This window comes from Artemia sp. Qi Xiang Cuo, chromosome 7 (genome assembly GCF_049724085.1).
Source record: "Artemia sp. Qi Xiang Cuo chromosome 7, ASM4972408v1, whole genome shotgun sequence".
NCBI classification, from domain to species: Eukaryota; Metazoa; Arthropoda; class Branchiopoda; order Anostraca; family Artemiidae; genus Artemia; species Artemia sp. Qi Xiang Cuo.
This window is the reverse complement of record NC_142800.1, coordinates 12975005-12995770: the sequence shown is the minus strand read 5'-3', so window position 1 is coordinate 12995770 and position 20766 is coordinate 12975005. Positions and strand designations below refer to the sequence as shown.

The 20766-nt window shown below is 33.1% G+C and overlaps 1 protein-coding gene across 1 annotated transcript in view; it reads right to left on the bottom strand.

Annotated features, from left to right (window-relative positions):
• The window catches only part of LOC148949971 (uncharacterized), a 56092-nt gene that overhangs the window by 10712 nt on the left and 24614 nt on the right, over window positions 1–20766 (bottom strand). Inside the window, exons 9-18 of the mRNA XM_089092039.1 lie at window positions 16738–17084; window positions 15339–15459; window positions 14097–14221; window positions 12519–12744; window positions 10401–10633; window positions 8199–8370; window positions 5641–5845; window positions 4302–4392; window positions 2610–2835; window positions 1761–2005 (exon numbers count right to left, since the gene is read on the bottom strand). Coding sequence (XP_088948165.1) covers window positions 1761–2005; window positions 2610–2835; window positions 4302–4392; window positions 5641–5845; window positions 8199–8370; window positions 10401–10633; window positions 12519–12744; window positions 14097–14221; window positions 15339–15459; window positions 16738–17084 — 1991 coding nt within the window. The remainder of the gene's footprint in view (window positions 1–1760; window positions 2006–2609; window positions 2836–4301; window positions 4393–5640; window positions 5846–8198; window positions 8371–10400; window positions 10634–12518; window positions 12745–14096; window positions 14222–15338; window positions 15460–16737; window positions 17085–20766) is intronic.

Sequence of the window (20766 nt, the reverse complement as noted above, 5' to 3'; positions counted from 1 at the left end):
GATTGCAAATTAAATGATCAAAGATATTTTTTGTATGAATTTTTAGTTTAAAGCCAAACCTTGCCACTGAAATCTTTCTCAGCAACAAAAAACATTTGGTCAGGTTATTGGGAGGAGGAGGTAGCTGTATAATTACATTTTTAGTTATTTAACTATTAAATAGTAAACATTTTTAATTATTCATTTTTCTCAGTTCCGGAGAGGCAGTCTAAACATAGAATCCCACTGGGAACGGTTTTAATTCATATTAGATTTTCATTTGAGAATACCTGATGCCATGATACGTATAATTTATCTGCTACTTCTGCTAATTTGCACCCCCCCCCCAGTCCTTATAAAAAGACACTATGTAAGTTTTAGACTATGTTTAGTTTTGAGACAATTTATCAAGAATTATAATTTAGTGGTCCATGATTTGTCCGTGAATGCTGGAAATGAATATTGCCACAATTTCAAATTTTAGGTAAAGTTAAAGAATCTTTCATTGGTAAGCTCAACATGAGTAAACTTTTTTATATTTTAAAAACAAATCTTTTTAATGACATAAAAAATATTTCTACACATAACAGAAATTAGACTTAATTTATTTTTGTTTAATTACTCTCTGAGATGTTTGATTTTGTGGCTAACATTATAATCTTCTTGTCTGATGTATTAATTGGGTCAGAATTAGAAGAACTTTTATTTCATAGAAGAGCTATAACTAAAATAACTAAAAGAATTTGAAGAATCGGAATTTTAGGAAAGCTAATAAGCTATTTGTCTTTTGTACAAACACTCAGTAGAAGTAGATATTTCAAATCCTAATCAACTACAGCCACGTTTGATACCAATATCTCGTATGCTTTATAATTATATCCTGTATTTCAATGCTTTTATAGTTTATGCTTATATCTCGTACTTTTTAATTATACCTGGCCATATACTTAATTATACCTGGCCATATACTTAATTATACCTGGCCTTATAATAATAGCTGAAAATTAGAATAGGATACATTCTCATTCTCAAAATATTGAAAAGCTAGCATGAGCATCTTACAGAAAAAAAAATGAACATAAGGAGACTGGAGACAAATTAGGAAAGTAAATATTTGTCAATATTAAAAATCTGACAAAAACAAATGTGACGAAAAAAAAATAATTGCAGCCATGAATAATAGCTTAAAAGGGTCAAAAAATCAAATCAGGAACTATTAAAATTAGCAACGAAACAGGGTCCAAAAAAAGCTTTCGCGCCTAGTCGTCAACATGATTCGGATAGAATATGGTTCAAGCCTCCAATTCCTTGTGCCCCAAGTTCCTTGCATTGGAAAGGAATGGGAGATTTTCCTTAAGTGGAGGCAGGAAAAGGTGGTGAAGTTTTAAGCTAAGACATTAGGACATGAAGGATGACAGATTGCCCAAGATCGGCCTTGTCTGGGAACCGTCTCTGGCCAAACAAAAGCAGGTTGGCGCTGATTGGGGTGGGAGGATTTCGTAAAGAGAGATATAACGGAAACAGGAACTTTTTGAGAGAGTGTAAAGACGAAGCTTTAAATAGTTGGTATGGAGGAGGAGTGTGTGTAGCTGTGTTGGCCTCAGGTGGCTTGGTGTTGCACTGAGTTGCTAGAAGTAGTATTTTTAAGTTAATTGCTTTGTCTTTCCAGCCTGTTATGCACTGGACTGCTGGAAAAAGTTTCCATTTTTTGTTGATCCTCGTTAATATTTCCATTACTAGTTGCTATAGTTTCAATCAATAGTTTATTGAATAAAGCTTACTTTGTGAAAATTTTTCGGCCAAGACCCAACAGATCTGGTTTCAAAAGGTCCCAAGATTCCTGTACAAGTACTTTCTCTGCATCAGTGATGCCAGTGACTGGATCCTGTTTGTAGCTCTGTTGCAGTCCTTCCTCAATATATTCCACGATGACATCATAAGCTTTATGCCATGACTTGGAGGCAAAGCTTGAGAACCTTTGACCTAGGTCGTTCTCGAGGAGACGGACGAGAACCTTTCCGAAGCTCTAAAAATATAAGTTTAATATAGGAAATATTGTAAATTCATTAGAATTAACTTGACGTTCATTGTGATAAAATTAAACATATCCTGATAAAAATATAAAGCCATTATATCTTAGAGTTAAGGACTAGGGTCAAGGGCCTTAGATATTAGGGCCATGAGTTGGAAGCAAAGTTTGAGAATTTTTGACTGAGAATGTTCTTCACTAGACGGTCGAGAGCTTTATCAGAAGCTTTGAAATACACATCAGCATAGAAAACATTATATATTAATTGAATAATTTTGATGGTAAAACTAAAATAAGGCTGATAAAAATATTCGACCCCAAACCCTTAGAATCATATGCTTATAAATCTTACAATGTCTGTCAGCCCAAAAGCGGTACAGGATATTTTTGCGTTAGTGTCAACATTGCCCAAAATTATCAACAGAGCATTAATTTGAAGTTAAAAATATAGCTAAAACTAGGTTCTAACCAGCTTATTGCTCAGTAACTATAAAATATTTTACCATCCCAGATGGTAAATATTTTACCACAAGCTATTGCACATGGTATACCAGGTAATGGTATATTCATATGACAAATGTTCTAAAAAATTAATATTTACCTTGAACATGGGCTTGTTCACTCTTAAGACAATGTGATCTTCACCCAGTTGCCGGGCAAGGAGGGCGAGGTTTGCTGGCTCATCAAGCGTTTGAATGAGCTCATCGAGTTTAGTAGTTACAGAGATGGCATGCTTGCCAACAGCTGGAGTGTCCTCCAGTTTATCAAGAGGAACATCACTGAACTTGGGGAAGACGGCTTGATAAGCTGGGAAGGCCTCGAAAAGGCTGAAAAATTAAATTTGAAACTCAGCTTTATGTGAAATTGCACCCCGACGCACCCTTTTCTTCTCTTATATTCATTATTTAAATATTTAATTTTAATTAATTAATCGTTTAACTTGATTTACAGTATTTAAATTGATTTTATCATATTATTTTATCTTGTTATTTTAATATTTAGTTATTTAATCTTATCGTTTATAAGATTTTTTCTAAAATAATGCTGGTGTTTGGAAATGAGAAGCTCAACAATAGCAACTAGAAGGATATATTCAAGTATGTCTCCGAGGAAATATACAAAACAATATAATAAGCCTATCTTTACAGGATTTATCACAATAAGCATATTATAATAAGCAAACTCCTTTGCACTGCATACTAATTAGACCATGTCAACTTTATAATCGATATTAAATAGTTTGAAAACAAAAAGATCTACAAGAAAGGCCTTTAACTAAGTTCCAGATTTAGCAAATTAAAAGGAAAATTGTTAGGGTTTTTCTATTTCTTCTCGATACATTGCACTTTCAGTAGTGCTGGCAGCTTAAATTCCTGTTCAACTACTGTTAAACCCTCCAAGCTTGCTCTTTATTCTTCCAAAACAATGTAATTACCACTGAAGCCCCTGAAGTATCCCATTGAATTTGATTAAGACACTAAGTTTAGAGAATTGAAAATTAGGATATTTGCTAATTTTTAATTTTATAGGGTTATAAAATGATCATGAAACAATGCGTTAACTGTAGCAGGAACGACATCTTTTTTTCGCAATGGTTTTTTTCAGTTAGTATGTGATCCTAATAGTGTACCAAATGGCTTCGCTGGTACTACTACTCAAATGATTGCTGTATTTTTGCTGTGACTTTTGTCAATAAGGAACCGACGGAGATCAAGTCTCATAGTTGATGATAAAGAGCCAAAAAGAAAAAACAATTAATTTAATTACTATAGGATTTTCAGCTTTAATATATTTTACGTTGTATCGGAATTACAAAATTCAGAAAAAATCCTTTATAAAAAAAATCACAGCTCTGGACCATATTTGTATTCTAGTGAAATTCTTATGATATGCCTGAGTTACAGATTTAAAAATGAAAAAAAAAATACAGGTATCAAAAAAAAAATTTCTGAATTAATAATTGTTTGAAAACTAATGTCTGATGTTCCATTCATCAAACAAAAGCTTCTCAGTAGTTTCACAGGCGTTATTATAGTTAGAGTTTTTTTTTACCAGTGTCCTTAATGCTACTCATTGGCTAGATAGACGAACAGCAATATCTTAACAGTGACGTCGAAAATGTTATGTCGGCAGGCGTTATTACCGTTTACATTCTCATTATTGTCCTTAACGTTAATATTTGGCTGAATATACAGACGACGACATCTTGACAGTGACGTCGCCATCTAGATACCACAAAAGGTTTCAGTTTATAAAACTTATTATATAATAAATTTTAGATATGCTTGCTTACCTTTTGAAAATACGCATACCGACTCCCATGAGATCAGGTTTTACCAAATTCCAAGTTTGCTTTACAACTGCAACTTCTCTAGCGGATAGACCTGTAAGAAAAACATTTCAAAATTAGAATCGATGTCAATACTGAAGTCAGCATTACTAGTAACATTGCTTAACTACCGGATGCTGATCACTTACAAATCCTCCTGGACACCCCCCTCTTATTGGAAGCACATCCTTTGGCCACATCCCATGAAATCTCCAAAAATTTAATATTCTTTTAAATTATATCAACTTGACTTTAACTTGCATCACGTGTTCTTTTTTATTATAACCTATTAATTATTTTGTTTATATTTTTATAGAAATGTGACTTTATTTTGCTAGTTGATCGTAAGTGCAATTAACAGGTAATTTTTTAAGGGTAAGTGGATTTAGCATTCTTAACATCAGAAGGTTGATATGTTTGGCTTGATTTATTTAAATATAACCTAATGCTGTTGTTAAAAAAAAAAAACTTTATTTAAGGCATTCAACCTTTCTACCCCTTAGATGGATGGGGTTGTTTTCAGAAATTGTTGCTGGAATAGATAGTAGAGTTATTCTAGTTATTCAACATTTCTTCATTTGGAGAACCCACCTGAAATACACGACACACTCTTTTCCTGGTAGACATAGTGAGCTGGATTGAGCTAATTCATAAATCACGGTAGGAACTTAATCACTAAAACAAAAGTTCTAATTACCTAAATCTGACGATTACTGGGATGATTCTATGTTCTCAGGTTGAGCCTACTATTGCTGTTTCTCCTTTGTGATGTTACTAGGTTGACAGTTTATGCTTCTACTATCCAAAGTATTGCTACATTTTTGCAACAACATTAAGAAAGAAACTCAAAGTTTCTATGATTTTGGCAAGAAGGTTAAATCCTAATCCCCCCCTCTGTTTCAAAAACCCCCTTAGAAACTATTTTACATTGTACTGATCCGCTGATATTTACGTCATAGAACAGCTATCCATTAAAACTGTTATAACGTTTGAAAATATATATATTTAATGTTTGATAATATTTATAACGTTTGTCATAAAAAAAATTTATAGAACTAACTCATTGTCAGCTATTGCAAACAAAGGCAATAGCCACGGTCGTTGGAATCACGGCCTAATTTTTGCCGAGACACAAATGTTGGTCACACCACTTTCCACTAGGAATGAATACTAATAGATAGTTAAACTGGCTTCACTATCCAAATCAGGAATGTTACCCTTAAAATTGACAAGGAAAATTTCGCATTTCATTTTTCAAATATTTACCAAAAAAAGCAAAAAGTCTGAAATACTTTGAACTTACCAGTAATGGGGTTAATTCTTTCGAGCTGCAGAAGACCTTCCTCAATGACACCATGCATCAACTTGAAACCCTTATTCAAAGATTCACGACCAAGAACGGTTAACTGGTTCGGTGCGATGTCTTCAGCAACGGACAAAAAGGCAGTGGCGAAGTTATCGAAGTGAGCGCGAGTCATACCAAGACGGGTGTGGAAAAGACCAAGGTCCTAGACAAATTCAAATTGTCAGACGATATATATATATATATATATATATATATATATATATATATATATATATATATATATATATATATATATATATATATATATATATATATATATATATATTTACCAGCAAAATAAATGGTGTGAATATTTACCTATTTTTATGTAAAATCAATGATGTCTGCACCTAATATATGTGCCTGTAGCTCCGAAAGGCTGAATTATTACTATACACAGGTATATCACAGTATGGTATATCAGGTATATCAGGTTTTTATAGAGAAGATGAGGGAACTTAGAAGACTTAGAACTTAGAAGAACTTAGAACTTAGAATCGTAAAAAGCGCACACACATTCATTCAGAAAATATTTAACAGTTTTCTTTTAATAGCAACTTATTTTCCCTATATCCGCTCACAGGAAAAATTCTGAAAGCCTCTCTGCCACTTTCTTAGAATAATTTCTTCGAAAACTTTCGTATACTGCTGTACTACGGTAAAAATTAGAGATTTGATTAAAATTTTTAGGAAGCAATATCAAGTAGATGTGATAATTTGATTTTTTATTTTGTTTTACGTATCCCTGAATATTTCGGTGATTTAGTTTAATTCCCGTACCTCATCCCATTGATCAAAGTTTGAGTTTTTTACTACTTGTCAGGTAATTGTTGCCTCTGCAAAATATACAGCTAAAGAGGGGGAAAGAAGTGTAGGGAAGGCTAATGCTTCCCTGTATTTTCTGCCCCCGTCCTCAGATTTTCAAAAATGCTCTTTTTTGTGTTTTATTGAAAAAAGAGAAAAACCGGCAAATTTGCCACCCCACCTAGACATTGAAACATACATCCCCCCCCCCAAAAAAAAAATCTTGAATTTGACGCAATTGCTGCTAAAATTGTTTTATCATTATTAACGTCTGAATATTAACGTAAATCAAAGAAATAATCCAAGAGCTGAGAGGAACTAAACGTGATTTTAATAAGATTTTAACAAAATTAAAGCCATATTTGGCCCATTTAAGCTTCTGTTGTTAATTTTGAACAGGTCAGTGTGAACATACAGGATAGAAACCTTAATATTAATGATAACAATTGTAACAATATTAAATGCTTTTGTCCTGAAAAAAGAGATGTTTTATGGTTTGAATGAGGAAAGATGTTATTAGGGCCATACTATTTTTCTTGGATGCTTAAATTCACAATAATAGTAAGAATGGAATTTAGTCGTTTGACTAATGTATATTAAAAAAAAAACAGGTAAAACTCAGGAATTCAATTTTCTTTAGAAAAAGACCTCCTTGCGGGATTGCCAACTGCCGACGTCTAAAAAGAGTGCAAATCAAGGCCAAAAAAGAGTAATTTTTGCTCAAAAAGAGTGCAAGTCAAAAAATCTGTGCATCCCCTTTAAGGTAGAACAAAGTGTACTCCACACGAAAATTTTGCAAGTTTTCAATTCAGTTCCTTGGGTTAATTGCAGTTCTGAGGAAGTTATAAATTATAAATACTTATACTCAGGTGCCAAATCAACAACAAAAATGCGGGCGGAATTCAGCAAAAAATAGCCTACACTCAATTAGGCATACACCTAAAAGAAACACCTTAAGAAGGTGAAATTGCTTAATTGTAGAAGTTGATTTGAAAAGCTTAAATCAACAGTAATTTATCCCCAACTATTGCATACTAATGCTATGCCTTTTCATCTGTTGCCAAATGTATTTTACATATAAAATATCCGCTGTTCAAAGTTTCCATCTTTTCTAATTTCAGAAAATAATGCCTTGAACATTAACTATGATTGATCAATCATAAATTTGATGCTTTATAGTAGAATACTGTTCAACCCCAGAATTTATGAATGGAATATACGATTTGCGATGCAGTCGAACATCAACATTGATTATAATATAAAGGTAAAGGTAAAGGATGCGGCACTAGACCCTTAAGGTCCAAACCGGCGGTGCTGATCTCCGTTTCGTGGCCCTTCAGCCAGGAAGTGCAATGGGGGGCTGGGGGCCAGCCAACCTATGCTTTCGCAAAACCTTCCTGTTTTACCTTCCCCAGATTTCTCCAGGTACCCATTTAGAGCTGGGTTGACTCTGGCTAAGCTTACAGGGCACACCACTGACCCGCGTCCCAAATTAAGAAACTGACCACACCAGGGATCGAACCCGAATTCACGGATTCTCAGCCCAGCGCGCGTCCACTTAGCCAGATAATATAGCCTGGCCATAAGATACCCCCCCCCAATATTGAATATCATTCCCCCCCCTCCCCACCAATAGTCTTATGAATTGACGTCACTGCCAAACACTGACTAAAATCGTGTCTAATAATTTTTTTAAAATCAATGAATTATACCTTTAGTTGACGGATAAGATGCTCGTTATCGTCAAGAGTACCGATGACGATATCAAAAGCTGAAAGCACTCTGTGAAGGTGGGCTTTAAATGGGGCGTTCTCGTTAATATTGTCTACGTTGCCAAATCGCCCCGTGAACAGAAGTTTGTACTCTGGGTGAGCAGTGAAAAGTCTAAAAGCAAATAATTGTTTTAATACCGTTTATAGGGTAAGTATATGCACATTTAAATTTTTTAGGAGGGCTGAATCTCTTCCAAGCTATAAAAATAGTACCAACCATACCCTGTAAAAGGTGATAAAAGAAAAATAATTTCGAAATCTAGTCTTAAATTAAGTTAATTTAGACCGAATTGAAATTAAATTAAAGTTACAAATAATTAAAGTGAAGTTAAAACGAGCTAACCTTTATTAGTCCTTTTAAATCTATGTGTTATTCAATCAGACAAAAATAAAACAAGCGCTGCTGATACATTTATATAATTTATTAACTTTTATCAATTTATTGGTAAAAAAAACCTCCTTTAGCATTTAAAGAATTTAAGGAGAAAACATAATAATATATTTGTCTATATATTATATTTATATATATTTATATTTTCTCATATCTTATCGAACATTAGTCCTGACGAGAAAGAGAAGCTTACTTTTTTTTAGGACAATAATGTTATCAAAGAGATAATAATAAAAAAAATAAAGACGTGAGTGAAAAAAAATATTATTTAACAATTGTTTAAAAACTACACTTTTAAAAAGGAAAATTCTCAAATTTCGGCGGTAAAAAAAACAAACTCAAGTCAGCCACATTCGTAGTGCAAAAGATTCACTGCACTTTTTATTTATTACTAACTTATTATTTGATTATTATTTATTTGTTATTTATTAGTTTATTATATGTATTATATTATGATTCACTGCAGTCTGGTTTAATAAACAAACCTACTAGAAAAAATTTGTCAAGGAAGGGAAGTACAATGTTTAGTCGATACAAGATCCATCGGATATTAAATTCCAAAAGGAAAGTAAAAAAAAATACTTTGACTAAAAGAATCATCAAAACTAAGAAATATACGTCATCCAGACGAAAATATACAGCTGTTTAACTGGCCTATCAAATCGAAAAAAGAGATACATAAAAAGGCTTTGATACAAGAAATACCGATTATTGTCGCACCACTAACTAAAGTCTTTGGCAAGGCATAAAAATACACAAATGTTTTTTTTTTAATAGTCAGAATTACATTGGAAAAGGAGAATTTAAATCAGGTTAATTTAGAAAAAAAAATAAGTACATTCTCTATTCCGTACAAACCCATTCGTCGTTCCATTCAAAATTTCAAAAGTTGGTATATTGAAATATTTTTTCTTTACTCCGATTAAAGGAATCACTTAGACGAGAAAAAATGTCGTCATCTAAAAAGAAATTTATTGTTTGTTAACAGTTCTATCAAATTAAAAATAAAATAAATAATTGCCCCTTTTATACCAAACAGTTTTTTTATAAATATGTTAGTAGAGATAATTCTTCAGTAAGACATAGCGACATCGATTGGAGGCAGGGATGTAATTGCCCCGTAGATTTATTTACTGACCCCTAGATTCCGAAATATACTTCATTTTGGCATTTTGGAAAATACGATTTTAGGGTATTTTCATCAAAAAAAGTGTAATTACCCCGAAGATTTATTTACTGCCTCCTAGATTTTTAAATATACCTTGTTTTGCCATTTTGGAAAATACGACTTTTCGAGTATTTTCATCGGAAAAAATTGCGCCTTTATAAGAAATTGGTATATTAGAACATTTTTTACCCTTATTAAAGGAATCACTTAGACAGAAAAAATCTCGTCATCTTAAAAAAATTAATGTTTATTAACAGTCCTATTAAATCAAAAATAAAATAAATACGTAGCCCTCTGATACCAAGTAGGTGTTTTATAGGTATATCAATAGTGAAAGTCTTCACTAGGACACAGTGATACCGATTGAGTGTAGGGGGTAATTACTCCCTAAGTTTATTTACTACCCCATAGATTTGGAATAATATCTTATTTTTGTATTTTGGGAAATACATTATTGGATTTTTTTTCGTTAAAAAAAGAAGAAAACAAATTGTTGCTCTATATTTTTGAAAATTGTATTTTGCTTCGCTTATCCTCGCTTTATTTTTGTGAATTGTGTCCACCGGTAAGACAAAAAAAATACCTTGCGAAAATTTTGACTGCAAGGTCTTGAAGTCCAGTAGAGCGAAGGTTGCTCCAGATATCCTGAATGGACTGTTTTTCCAATGCAGTTAGGGTGTTAGAGTCGACTTGACCAAGTTGGAAGAGTCCTTGTTCGATGACACCAGTGGCGAAGTTCAAAACTTTCTCCAAACCATTTCTACCAGTTTCGCTCAATTCAGACGAAATTTCGGCAATGTATAGCTCAACAAATTGCTGTAAAGTAAATGCAAAAATTTAAACTACAAACTAAATAGTGACTGTGGCATATTTATTTGTTCATTTCAGATTATTTTAAAGCATATAGTTCATTCTAATGCTATGAATTCGTACAACTAAACAAATTTGGTATTGCCTGATATATCAGAAGCATTTTGAAGCTGAAATTCATGAAGATTTCCAAAACTCATTTTGAAGCCCACAATACAATATAAAAAATGTATCCAAAAGCGAAATAATTACCACAATAATAGTAAAGAAGAAAAATTTTTATTTCCTCAGTATGTATTATTTTCAAATTTTCTTTAGATTAAATTTTCTCGACAGAAATCTAATAAAGCAGAACTAGCTATGATAATCAAAAAGTTAATTTTAAAATGATTATTTACTAGCATGATAATAAAATAAATTTGTGATATTTTCTCGTTTATTTGTTTATCATCTCTCTTTTCTTTATAAAAATGAGGGAAAAGGGGCAACTAAAAATTTATTAAGACATTGTCACATACTTGGATGTCGAAATTCAGCATAGAAGAAAAACTATAGAAGAAAATATAGAAGAAAAACTTCAATTCGATCAATATGTATCATTCTCACGTTTTGTCTAGATTAAATTTTGTCGACAGAAATCTAATAAAGCAGAACTAGATATGCTAATCTATTAGTTAAGTTTTAAAACTAAAATTTACTAGTATGATACTAAAATTTAATATTTAATATTTGAATTCATACTTTCTTTATAAAAGCAAGGGAGAGAGGGTTTTTTGAAATCTATTAGGACATTGTCACATACTTGGGTGTTGAAATTCAGCATAGAAGAAAAACTATAGAAGAAAATATAGAAGAAAAATATAGAAGGAAATATAGAAGAAAAAGTCAATTCGATCAGTATGTATAATTTTCACTTTTGTCTAGATTAAATTTTGTCGACAGAAATCTAATGAAGCAGAACTAGATATGCTAATCTATTAGTTAAGTTGTAAAAATTAACATTTACTATTATGATATCAAAATTTAATTTTTAATATTCTAATTCATACTTTTTTTTTTATAAAAACAAGGGAGAGGGGTTTCTCGAAATTTATTAAGACGTTGTCATATACTTGAGTGTGAAATTCAGCATTCTGGTGTTTCTCCTTTTTAACCCCCCCCCTCTTCTTTCCTTATACCTTCTTCTCTCGCCTCTCTCCCCCTCAATGTCCAACTTTCTCTTAAAATCTGAATGTATTTACAAAATATCTGCACAGCTATATTATACTAATATTAGTAATTTTACTAGTTATAAACAATCAAATAAAATTGCACCAGCTTTTAGGGAGATATTGAAGGTTTTTGTTGCTTAGGGTTGAGTTGGTGGTTTAAGTCCATAAGAAAGTCCCTTTTTATTTAAGATGGCCCTGGATAGGATATAAAAATTAAACAGGATTAAAAATTAAAAATATCTCTTTTTAAATAAAAGTACAGAACAGAATTAAAGTTATAACCAACTGAAAATACTGTATATTTAAGCAGATTGCTGTTCCCACTCTTTACACTTAAAATTCAGCATAACTTAAACATCAACCGTACTTTGAATAAAGTGTAAGGTAAACTAAAGCATAAGGAACAGGGATCTTAGGGGACGGTATACCCTCCGACACGTAAAGTAATCTCTGTTTGTTTTAATCTTTAACATTGCTCTTAATTCCATTAAAATAAAAAAAGTCAAAAGTAAAAAAAAAGTAAAATAAAAGTTAAAAATAAAAGTCAAAAATCTTCGGGGATCAACATTCAAAATTTTCTTTTACAATACTTCCACATTAACATTCCTATATGTAGGGAAATAACAAATGTTGATAGACGTCAGCTTTCAAATATGAAGCACGTCAGAAATACAACTTACATCGAACTGCTTCCTTGAAAGACCACGTTTAATATGTTCCCTTCCAAGTTTCTTTAGCATATAGACAAAAGAAACGTTGTCATCAATGACTTTGCCAATACTGCTAAACCGGTTCATAACTAATGAGATATGGTAAGCAAAAGCATCGGTAGATGGCAGCTCTTCAACGGAATACTGTTCAAACTTCTTGAAAAGATTTTTGTACTCGGGGTGGGCAGTAAACAATCTAAAGAAAACAAGCGCAATTAGAACAAAGAGGGACTAGAATAGAACAAAATATCAAAGATAATCTCCCTCTCCTCATTTCTTCAACGGCTCCAAAATTTGCAAAATATATATGTCAAAACGACGCAAAAATTTTCATAAACTTAAAAAAAGGAATTTGAAAAAGGCTGACTCATTTTATTGTTAGAATTATTGTATAATATATATTTTTAACTAGACATTACTACTAAGGAAAAGGACATGCTAAGATTAAAGAATTACTGAATGGTTAGTCAGGCATGGGAAAATTCAAACTTCGAAGGATGGGGTAGAGTTGAGGTTAGTTTGGAGTGGGGTGTTATAATGCTTAAAAACACTTTGTTAAGATCAAATATCGTGATTTGTGTGTGCCTTAGCAAGAATTATACAGATTAACATATGTCTACTAACAAGTAGAATTTCGTCATAGGGTGAAAAGGGTGGCCCCACTTCAAGTAAAAACATCAGAATCCGGTAGAAAGACTAAACAAATGATATCCCATGGGTGGGAAAAGTCTAACTCTGAGGAGTGGCTGAACTGGCAGTTTAAGTGGCGTCAATTCATGCAATTAGGGGGTAAGGGACAAAATATGTTTCTTCGAAATCTAGAGGGTGGCAATCATGTTTTTTTGGTGGGAATATTTCAAAATTTAAGGGAAAAGCAAATGCCTCTTTGCCGCTCCACCCTTGGTGTGTAGGAAGTAAGGGGTGGGGTAGCCCCCCTTGGTGTAAGGAGGGCTATAATGCTTAAAAACCCTTTGTTAGGATTAAATATTGAGATTTGTGTGATTAAATATTAATTGACGCCACTGGGCTGTTTATTAGACAAGAGAAGCTATTTATGGGTTAACAAAGCGATTTGTTGAGACCATATATCGTGATTTGTGTTTCTGTGCTATGGAGGGGGAGTTTCTCACGTGTGCTTGGGAAAACACCGCGTGCTTGAATTGCAAAATCTTTCATATGGAATTACAATAAAATCAAGAATGAGGCAAGACGTACATTTTTATGGAAAAAAGGGTTTGAACCAGCTCAGTATATGTATCCTAAAACATGAACAAAGCCCGCATATAACCACCAATGCGGTAAGACAAATAGAAGCCTATTTAAACTAGAAGCCTATGCTGGGATTGTGGCCCTTTGATATTTGGGGATCTATTAGGACGCCACAAAAGCTGACATCAAGACTACCAAAACTAAGTTGAATATTATCAATATTTAAGCATACAGTCTAAGGCCTTGGCCAAAATGAATCCCAGCGACGTTGAAAAAATGATTTGTAGTAATTTGGTTCAGTTTCTTTTTTTACTATTTAATGAAGTGGAAAACTCTTACTTGGCGAAAACACGTTTGCCAATTTCAACATTGCGAGGGGTGACAGCAGCAAAAGCCTGGCGAAGGGCTACAACTTCTTTGCCATAAAGTCCGGTGACTGGGTCAGCCTCCTCGGATGTGGCAACCTATAAATTAATACTTATTTAGGAATTTCAACCTTCAAGAAGGGGTAATATTAAACTATGAAATGTGACAAATTAATTTATAAGAAATAGAGTCTCTACTCTATTTTTACTACATTTTTAGTTATTGTCCAAATCTTTTAAGATTATACTGAACAAAAATGGAAAAAAAATAATAATTCAAAACACAATAAGAAAAACAATAAAAAAACTGAAAACCTCAATTTTCTGATGGTTAGCTTATTAGAGCCAAATAATTAAATATTAAAAATGTGATGAAAGAGCTAGCCAATACAGCAAGAAAATAATATATTAAGTAATATCACGCATATTTACATATTTTAAATACTTTAAATGGAGAACATTTGGAGTTATTCCAGTGAGTGGTTTTAACTTCATTATTACGAAATTAGTGGTCATATTTCTTTTTATTTCTGAATTAGTTTCAGTAATTATAAAACTAGAAAATAATTATCGAAACTTGACAGAAGAGAAATTGGCAAAAGAGGGAAAAAAAGAAAAAGAAAAAAAGATATTACGATGTAGATTATAAGAATTATTAAACATAAAAGCACCCAATATTTTCATCATCGGGGAATCCAGAATCTCTTAGAAATCTATCCAGAATCTATAGAAAAATTGATTAGGAATTCTTATTTTTTCCATGTTCATTATTAGCGCATTTGTTACTTCTCAATTGCATTTTTTTTCTGTCTAATTATGTTAACTTATTTTAAAAAAATTGTGCCACATTTTTACTTTAAAATTTTGTCACTTCAAAATTTTTTTAATCCATTTTTAATACACAGGAACATTTTGGGATTAAAAAAAAACAGTCTTAAGTCAAAACTGTTTACCCATTACGGAGAAGCAAATTCCTTGTTTTATTATTTTTTTTATCAATAATTTTTTTTACAACAACATAATGTCACTACAGTTTCAGGCTTCCATCTTTGGATCTCTCCATTCTAGAAATGATTAGAATACAAAAAAAAGGAAAAAAAACTCCAAATGTTGCAATGAAAAGGAAATGAATATACATTCTAGAAAAGGGTACACTAAAGAAGGAAATATTTAATAAATTTTTATTTTTAGTCAATACTTAAAAAGGACAGCTTACCTTGAGACCTTGGGCGATAACACCAATTGAAACATCGAAGAATTTTTTCCATGCTTCCACTCCAGCAGCATCTAAACCTTGAGATTCTTGGAGGTAGGGAATTAAGATTGCTTCGAAGCTTCTGCAAAAATAAATCATTGTTGTCTAACTAAATTTCATTAGAAATGCAATTTTATGAATTATTGTTCTGTCAAGTTTTTGGAGAGCTGGGAGCGGAAAATTTTCGAAACGTGGAAAAACATTAAATCAACTATCCGATGGTTTCTAACGAAGAAAGTTCATTTTGGAGGTTTTTGGATTTTTGTATGTTATAATTTTTTTTAACAAGTCGCTCTCTCCAAATGTCCTATGTCGACAAAGGCTATTTTCAAAAGTTGATCTGAAAGGTATAAATATGCTAGTTTGACTTAAATGTTAACGATCTAATACTGTAAGTAACTACGAAGACCACAGTGCCTTCCTGTCATAAAAACAACAAAAAGTAAAACAATAGGGAATTTATCTAAGACAGTAAAATTTATTTAAACCATTATTTCGGTTTAAACAAATGAATATTTCGGCTCTTATCTAAAAACTCTCCTCAGAAAACCAAATATATAAATAAAATAACGAGAAATGTAGGAATCTAAGAATTCTTAGAAATAAGAGTTCAAGGCCAAAAAAGAACAATAATAATCCTGAATATTTCTGGCCCATGTTTTCAGCTCATTTTTTATGTCGGCAGATAAACGAAGAACGACAAAGACCTTCCTCAGCATTTCAAAATATTGAAATGTTAGATTCATACTTAAGAACCATACTTGATCACTGTATTATCAAGTATTGTGTTATCAAGTATGTGTGATCAGTATTATTATCTTAATTTGCAGACTAACCCAACCAATGGAATATGTTTTCATTATTTACTATATCTAAGACACTCCCTAAGAAGCTAAGCTGTAAGAAGACACTCAATAAGAAGTGCAACTCCTCAAGAAGCTGTGGTTCTAACTTTCCTCCCTAAGACACTTACTGCTATTTCACAAGCTTTTTCTTCCAAGACTATTCCATCCATCTTCTACATTATCAAATTTTAAACTCTCCAGTCTCATGTTCATTTTTTTCTTGGAAAGTTAACCTCGTTTCTCGAATCAATCAATGTCGTATATACCCAAAAGTTAGTAATCCTTCCTAAATTTCAACTTTAGATTAACTCTTGACACTACTAGATGACGATTTTTACTTTTACTATCAACAATGGCACTCAGATATACTCTAGTGTAAACTCTAGGGCCATCTTACCATCATATGAGTACCTTCTCAACTTTTGGGCCATTTCGTGACCAAATACCGTATTGGCTATAACCAGATTATTGTGCCTAAAAATTGTAGCACTCTATTACTGTTGTTAGTTTCTTACCTAAAGTGTTCAGTTCCTGCTTTACGCTGGATGTGAGCATCACCCAGATTACGAAGAGAATAGATAAAGTAGGAAGATTCATCAAGATTCTGGAGTAGTGTATCAAATCCACCGAGAACATTGGCCATATGAGAGATGAAACGCTCGTCCTCACGGAGGCTCACAAGAGGAACATCAGCGAACCCTTTGTTAACAAACAATGATTGGTATTCAGGGTGAGCCTTGAACATCCTCATGAAGAGCTCTTGTCCAAGGGAGCGGAGATCTGTGCGAGCTTTAGACCATGAAGCCTTGATCATTTCCTTCTGACGACCAGTAAGATGTGTAACTGGGTCAACAATGTCAGCCTAAAAGAGTACCGAAGTTAGTTTTTCGCTTTAGGAAATCAGGGGAAGCAACATTTCAGCCTTTAGGAATCGATTTACAGTAAGGTTTCTGATACGACGAAGTGTGTCAAAGATAATGTAAAAAGGCTTAGGATGTCTTTTGGTAGAGTTATGCCAATTCAAACTTTCTAATGAAATCTTCCATTTTGAGAGTTTAAATGCAGTACTTTTCTAAACAGTTATGATCTTTAGTTTCTAATCTTAAAGCACAATTTAATATTGAGACTTTGCAGTGGAAATTTTTTAAGAAGTCTTCCATGTTTTTTAAGAGAACGAGAAAAATCGATTTTAAGTACCAGCACTATTCCAATTACTTATAGTAATTGTTATAGTAGCCTATACTAGATATATAGATATATATATATATATAGTAATAAATTATATAGTATATATAGTAATATATAGTATATAATAATATATAGTATATATATAATATATAATAATATATATAATGATATATAGTAATAAGTTATAACAAATTAATGTGTCTAATTAACCCTTAATAAGAAAAAGTAGTAAAAAAGTTTACAGTAATGCTTATAATAATTCTTATATTAAGCTTTATAGTAAAGCTTATTAAGCTTATTTAAAATCTTACAGTAAATCTTAAAGTAAAAGCTTATACTTATAGTAATGTTTAAGATTGACCGATAATCAAAAAATTTGTACGAAAGCTTACAATAATGCTTACAGTAAAGCTTATTTAAAAGCTCGTAGTAAAGCTTATGTTAATAACTCACAGTAATATGCAAGATTGACCGATAATAAAGAAAACGACTGACCGATAATAAAGAAATCAGTACAAAAGCTTACGTTAATCTTTTGCTGAAACTTATATTAAGCTTTACAGTAGAGCTTATAGAGCTATTTAAAAGTTCTAAGTGAAGTTTATAGTAAAAGCTTGTACTTATTGAGCAAGCTTTTTATTGAGCAAACTTTACTTATTGAGAAATTATCCCCTCTAAAAACTCATTCACCCCTTACTGAGATATTTCAGCAACTTTTCACCGCAAAATGAAAATATCATTTTGGGCGTGTAAAAACCTGCTTCTTGGGCGTGTAAAAACCTTACGTTTGTAATTGTTTTTTTTAGTATTAATAAATTGATTGATTGATTGAATTGGCATAAATAACATAGAGAGAAAATTATAAGAGGACCAATCTAAAGCTCTGTATTTTTGTATACAAGAAAAAATTAAATAATAAATATAACGAATAACGCGCAGCATAAGGAATATATATTATGTACATAATAAGGAACATGTAATAAGGAAATATCTTATATAATAAGGAATATATAAATAATAAGTAATAACGCACAGTATCAAGTTACAGTAGAGTAGAGTAGAAGAGTAGAGTAGAATATTTTTTATTTATAACATATAAATAAATAAATGTCACATAACAGCGCACACGTCTGGTGGCATACTTTAGCGCTGAAAATATTGTCAACGAGAATACACAGCCATTTTCTAACTGAATTTTACAACAACGAAAAAGAAAACCCTAATGAACAAAATGCTTAGCATGTCATAAGATATTTCTTCACCAGTCATAGGCAGCGCGCTAGCGCTGCCTAAGTAAAGAAAGATGTGGGCACAATGTGTTGTTTTTTTTGTTTTTTTCTCCATACCCGGGCACTTTGTATCGAAGGAGTTATCATAGAAAGTTCGAAAAGGGCTCATTCGATTGGAAAATGGAGTGGCTAGTGCCGTTTTTAATAGTCGAGAGTGATTGGAGGGCAACTAGCCCCCCCCCCCACGCCCATCATTCCCCCAAATACATCCAATCAAAATTTTGAGATAGCCATTTTGTTGAGCGAAGTTGATTTCCAGATAGAAAATATGTTTTTGAAGAGGACACTCCCCCACAACCCTCGGGGCAAGGGTTTTAAGTTATGCCCTGGGGGCATGTAAGGTTTTTATAGAAGGCGTTGTCGTAGAAACTTCAAAAACTGCTCATTCGATTGGAAATTCAAAGGTATAGTGTCCTTTTCAATAGTCGAAAGTGATTGGAGGGCAACTAGCCGCCCCCACGCCATAATTCCCCCAAACACATCCAATAAAAATTTTAAGATAGGCATTTTTTCAGCGTAGTTGATTTCCTGATAGAAAATGTCTTTTTGAGGAGGACACTCCCCCACAACCCTCGGGGCAAGGGTTTTAAGTTGTACCCTGGGGGCATATAAGGTTTTTATAGAAGGCGTTGTCGTAGAAACTTCAAAAAAGGCTCATTCGATTGGAAATACAAAGGGCTAGTGCCCGTTTTAATAGTCGAAAGTGATTGGAGGGCAACTACCCCCCCCCCCCCGTCCCCCGCGTCCATCATTCCCCCGAACACATAAAATCAAAATTTGAGATAGCCATTTTGTTCAGCGTAGTTGATTTCCAGATAGAAAATATGTTTTTGAAGGGGACACTCCCCCACAACCCTCGGGGCAAGGGTTTTAAGTTATGCCCTGGGGGCATATAAGCTTTTTATAGAAGGCGTTGTCGTAGAAACTTCAAGAAAGGCTCATTCGATTGGAAATCCAAAGGGCTAGTGCCCTTTTTAATAGTCGAAAGTGATTGGAGGGCACCTCGCCCCCCCTCTCTCACGCCCATCATTCCCCCAAACACATCCAATCCAAATTTTGAGATAGCCATTTTGTTCAGCGTAGTTGATTTCCAAACAGAAAATATAGTTTTGAGGAGGACACTCCCACACAACCCTTAGGGCAAGGGTTGTATGCTATGGCCAGGGGGCATGTAAGATTTTTATATAAGGTGTTGTCATAGAAACTTCAAAAGACGCTCATTTGATTGGAAATTCAAAGGACTAGTTCCCTTTTTCATAGTCAAAAGGGATTGGCCGGTAACTAATCCCCCTCTAACGACCACCTTTTCCCCAAGCACATCCAATCAAAATCTGGTGACAGCGATTTTGGTCAACGTAGTTGAAAGTTCTGGAAATCTATGTCTTTGAGGATGACAACCCCTCACAGCCCTCAGGACGAGATTTGTAAGTTATGCCCTGGGTGCTTAAAGTTTTTACAGAAAGTGTTGTCGTAGAAACTTCAAAAAGGGCTCATTCGATTAGAAATTGAAATGGCTTGTGCCCTGTTTAATAGTCGAAAGTAACTGGAAGGCAACTAACACCCCTTCGACGCCCACTATTTCCCCAAACACATCCAATCAAAATTTTTAAATAGCCATTTTGTTCCGCACAGTTAAAGTTCAGGAAATTATACCTTTTAGCAGGACACTCCCCTCACAGTCTTCAGAGCAAGGGTTTTAAGTTATGTCCAGGGGGCATATAAGTTTTTATTGAAATTTTTATCGTAGAAACTTGAAAAAGTGCTTATTCGATTTGAAATTCAAAGGTCTATTGCCTTTTTTAATAGTCGAAAGTGATTTGAGGGCAACTAGCCCCCCTCTCTCGCCCATCTTTTCCTCAAACACATCCAATAAAAATATTTAGATAGCCATTTTGTTCAGTGTTGTGGATTTCCAGATAGAAATTATGTTTTTGAGGAAGACACTCCCCCAGAGCCCTCAGTGCAAGGGTTGTAAGTTATGCCCTGGGGGCTTTTAAGGTTTTTACTGAACGCCTTGTCGTAGAAACTTCAAAAAGGGCTCATTCAATTCAAAATTGAAATGGCTAG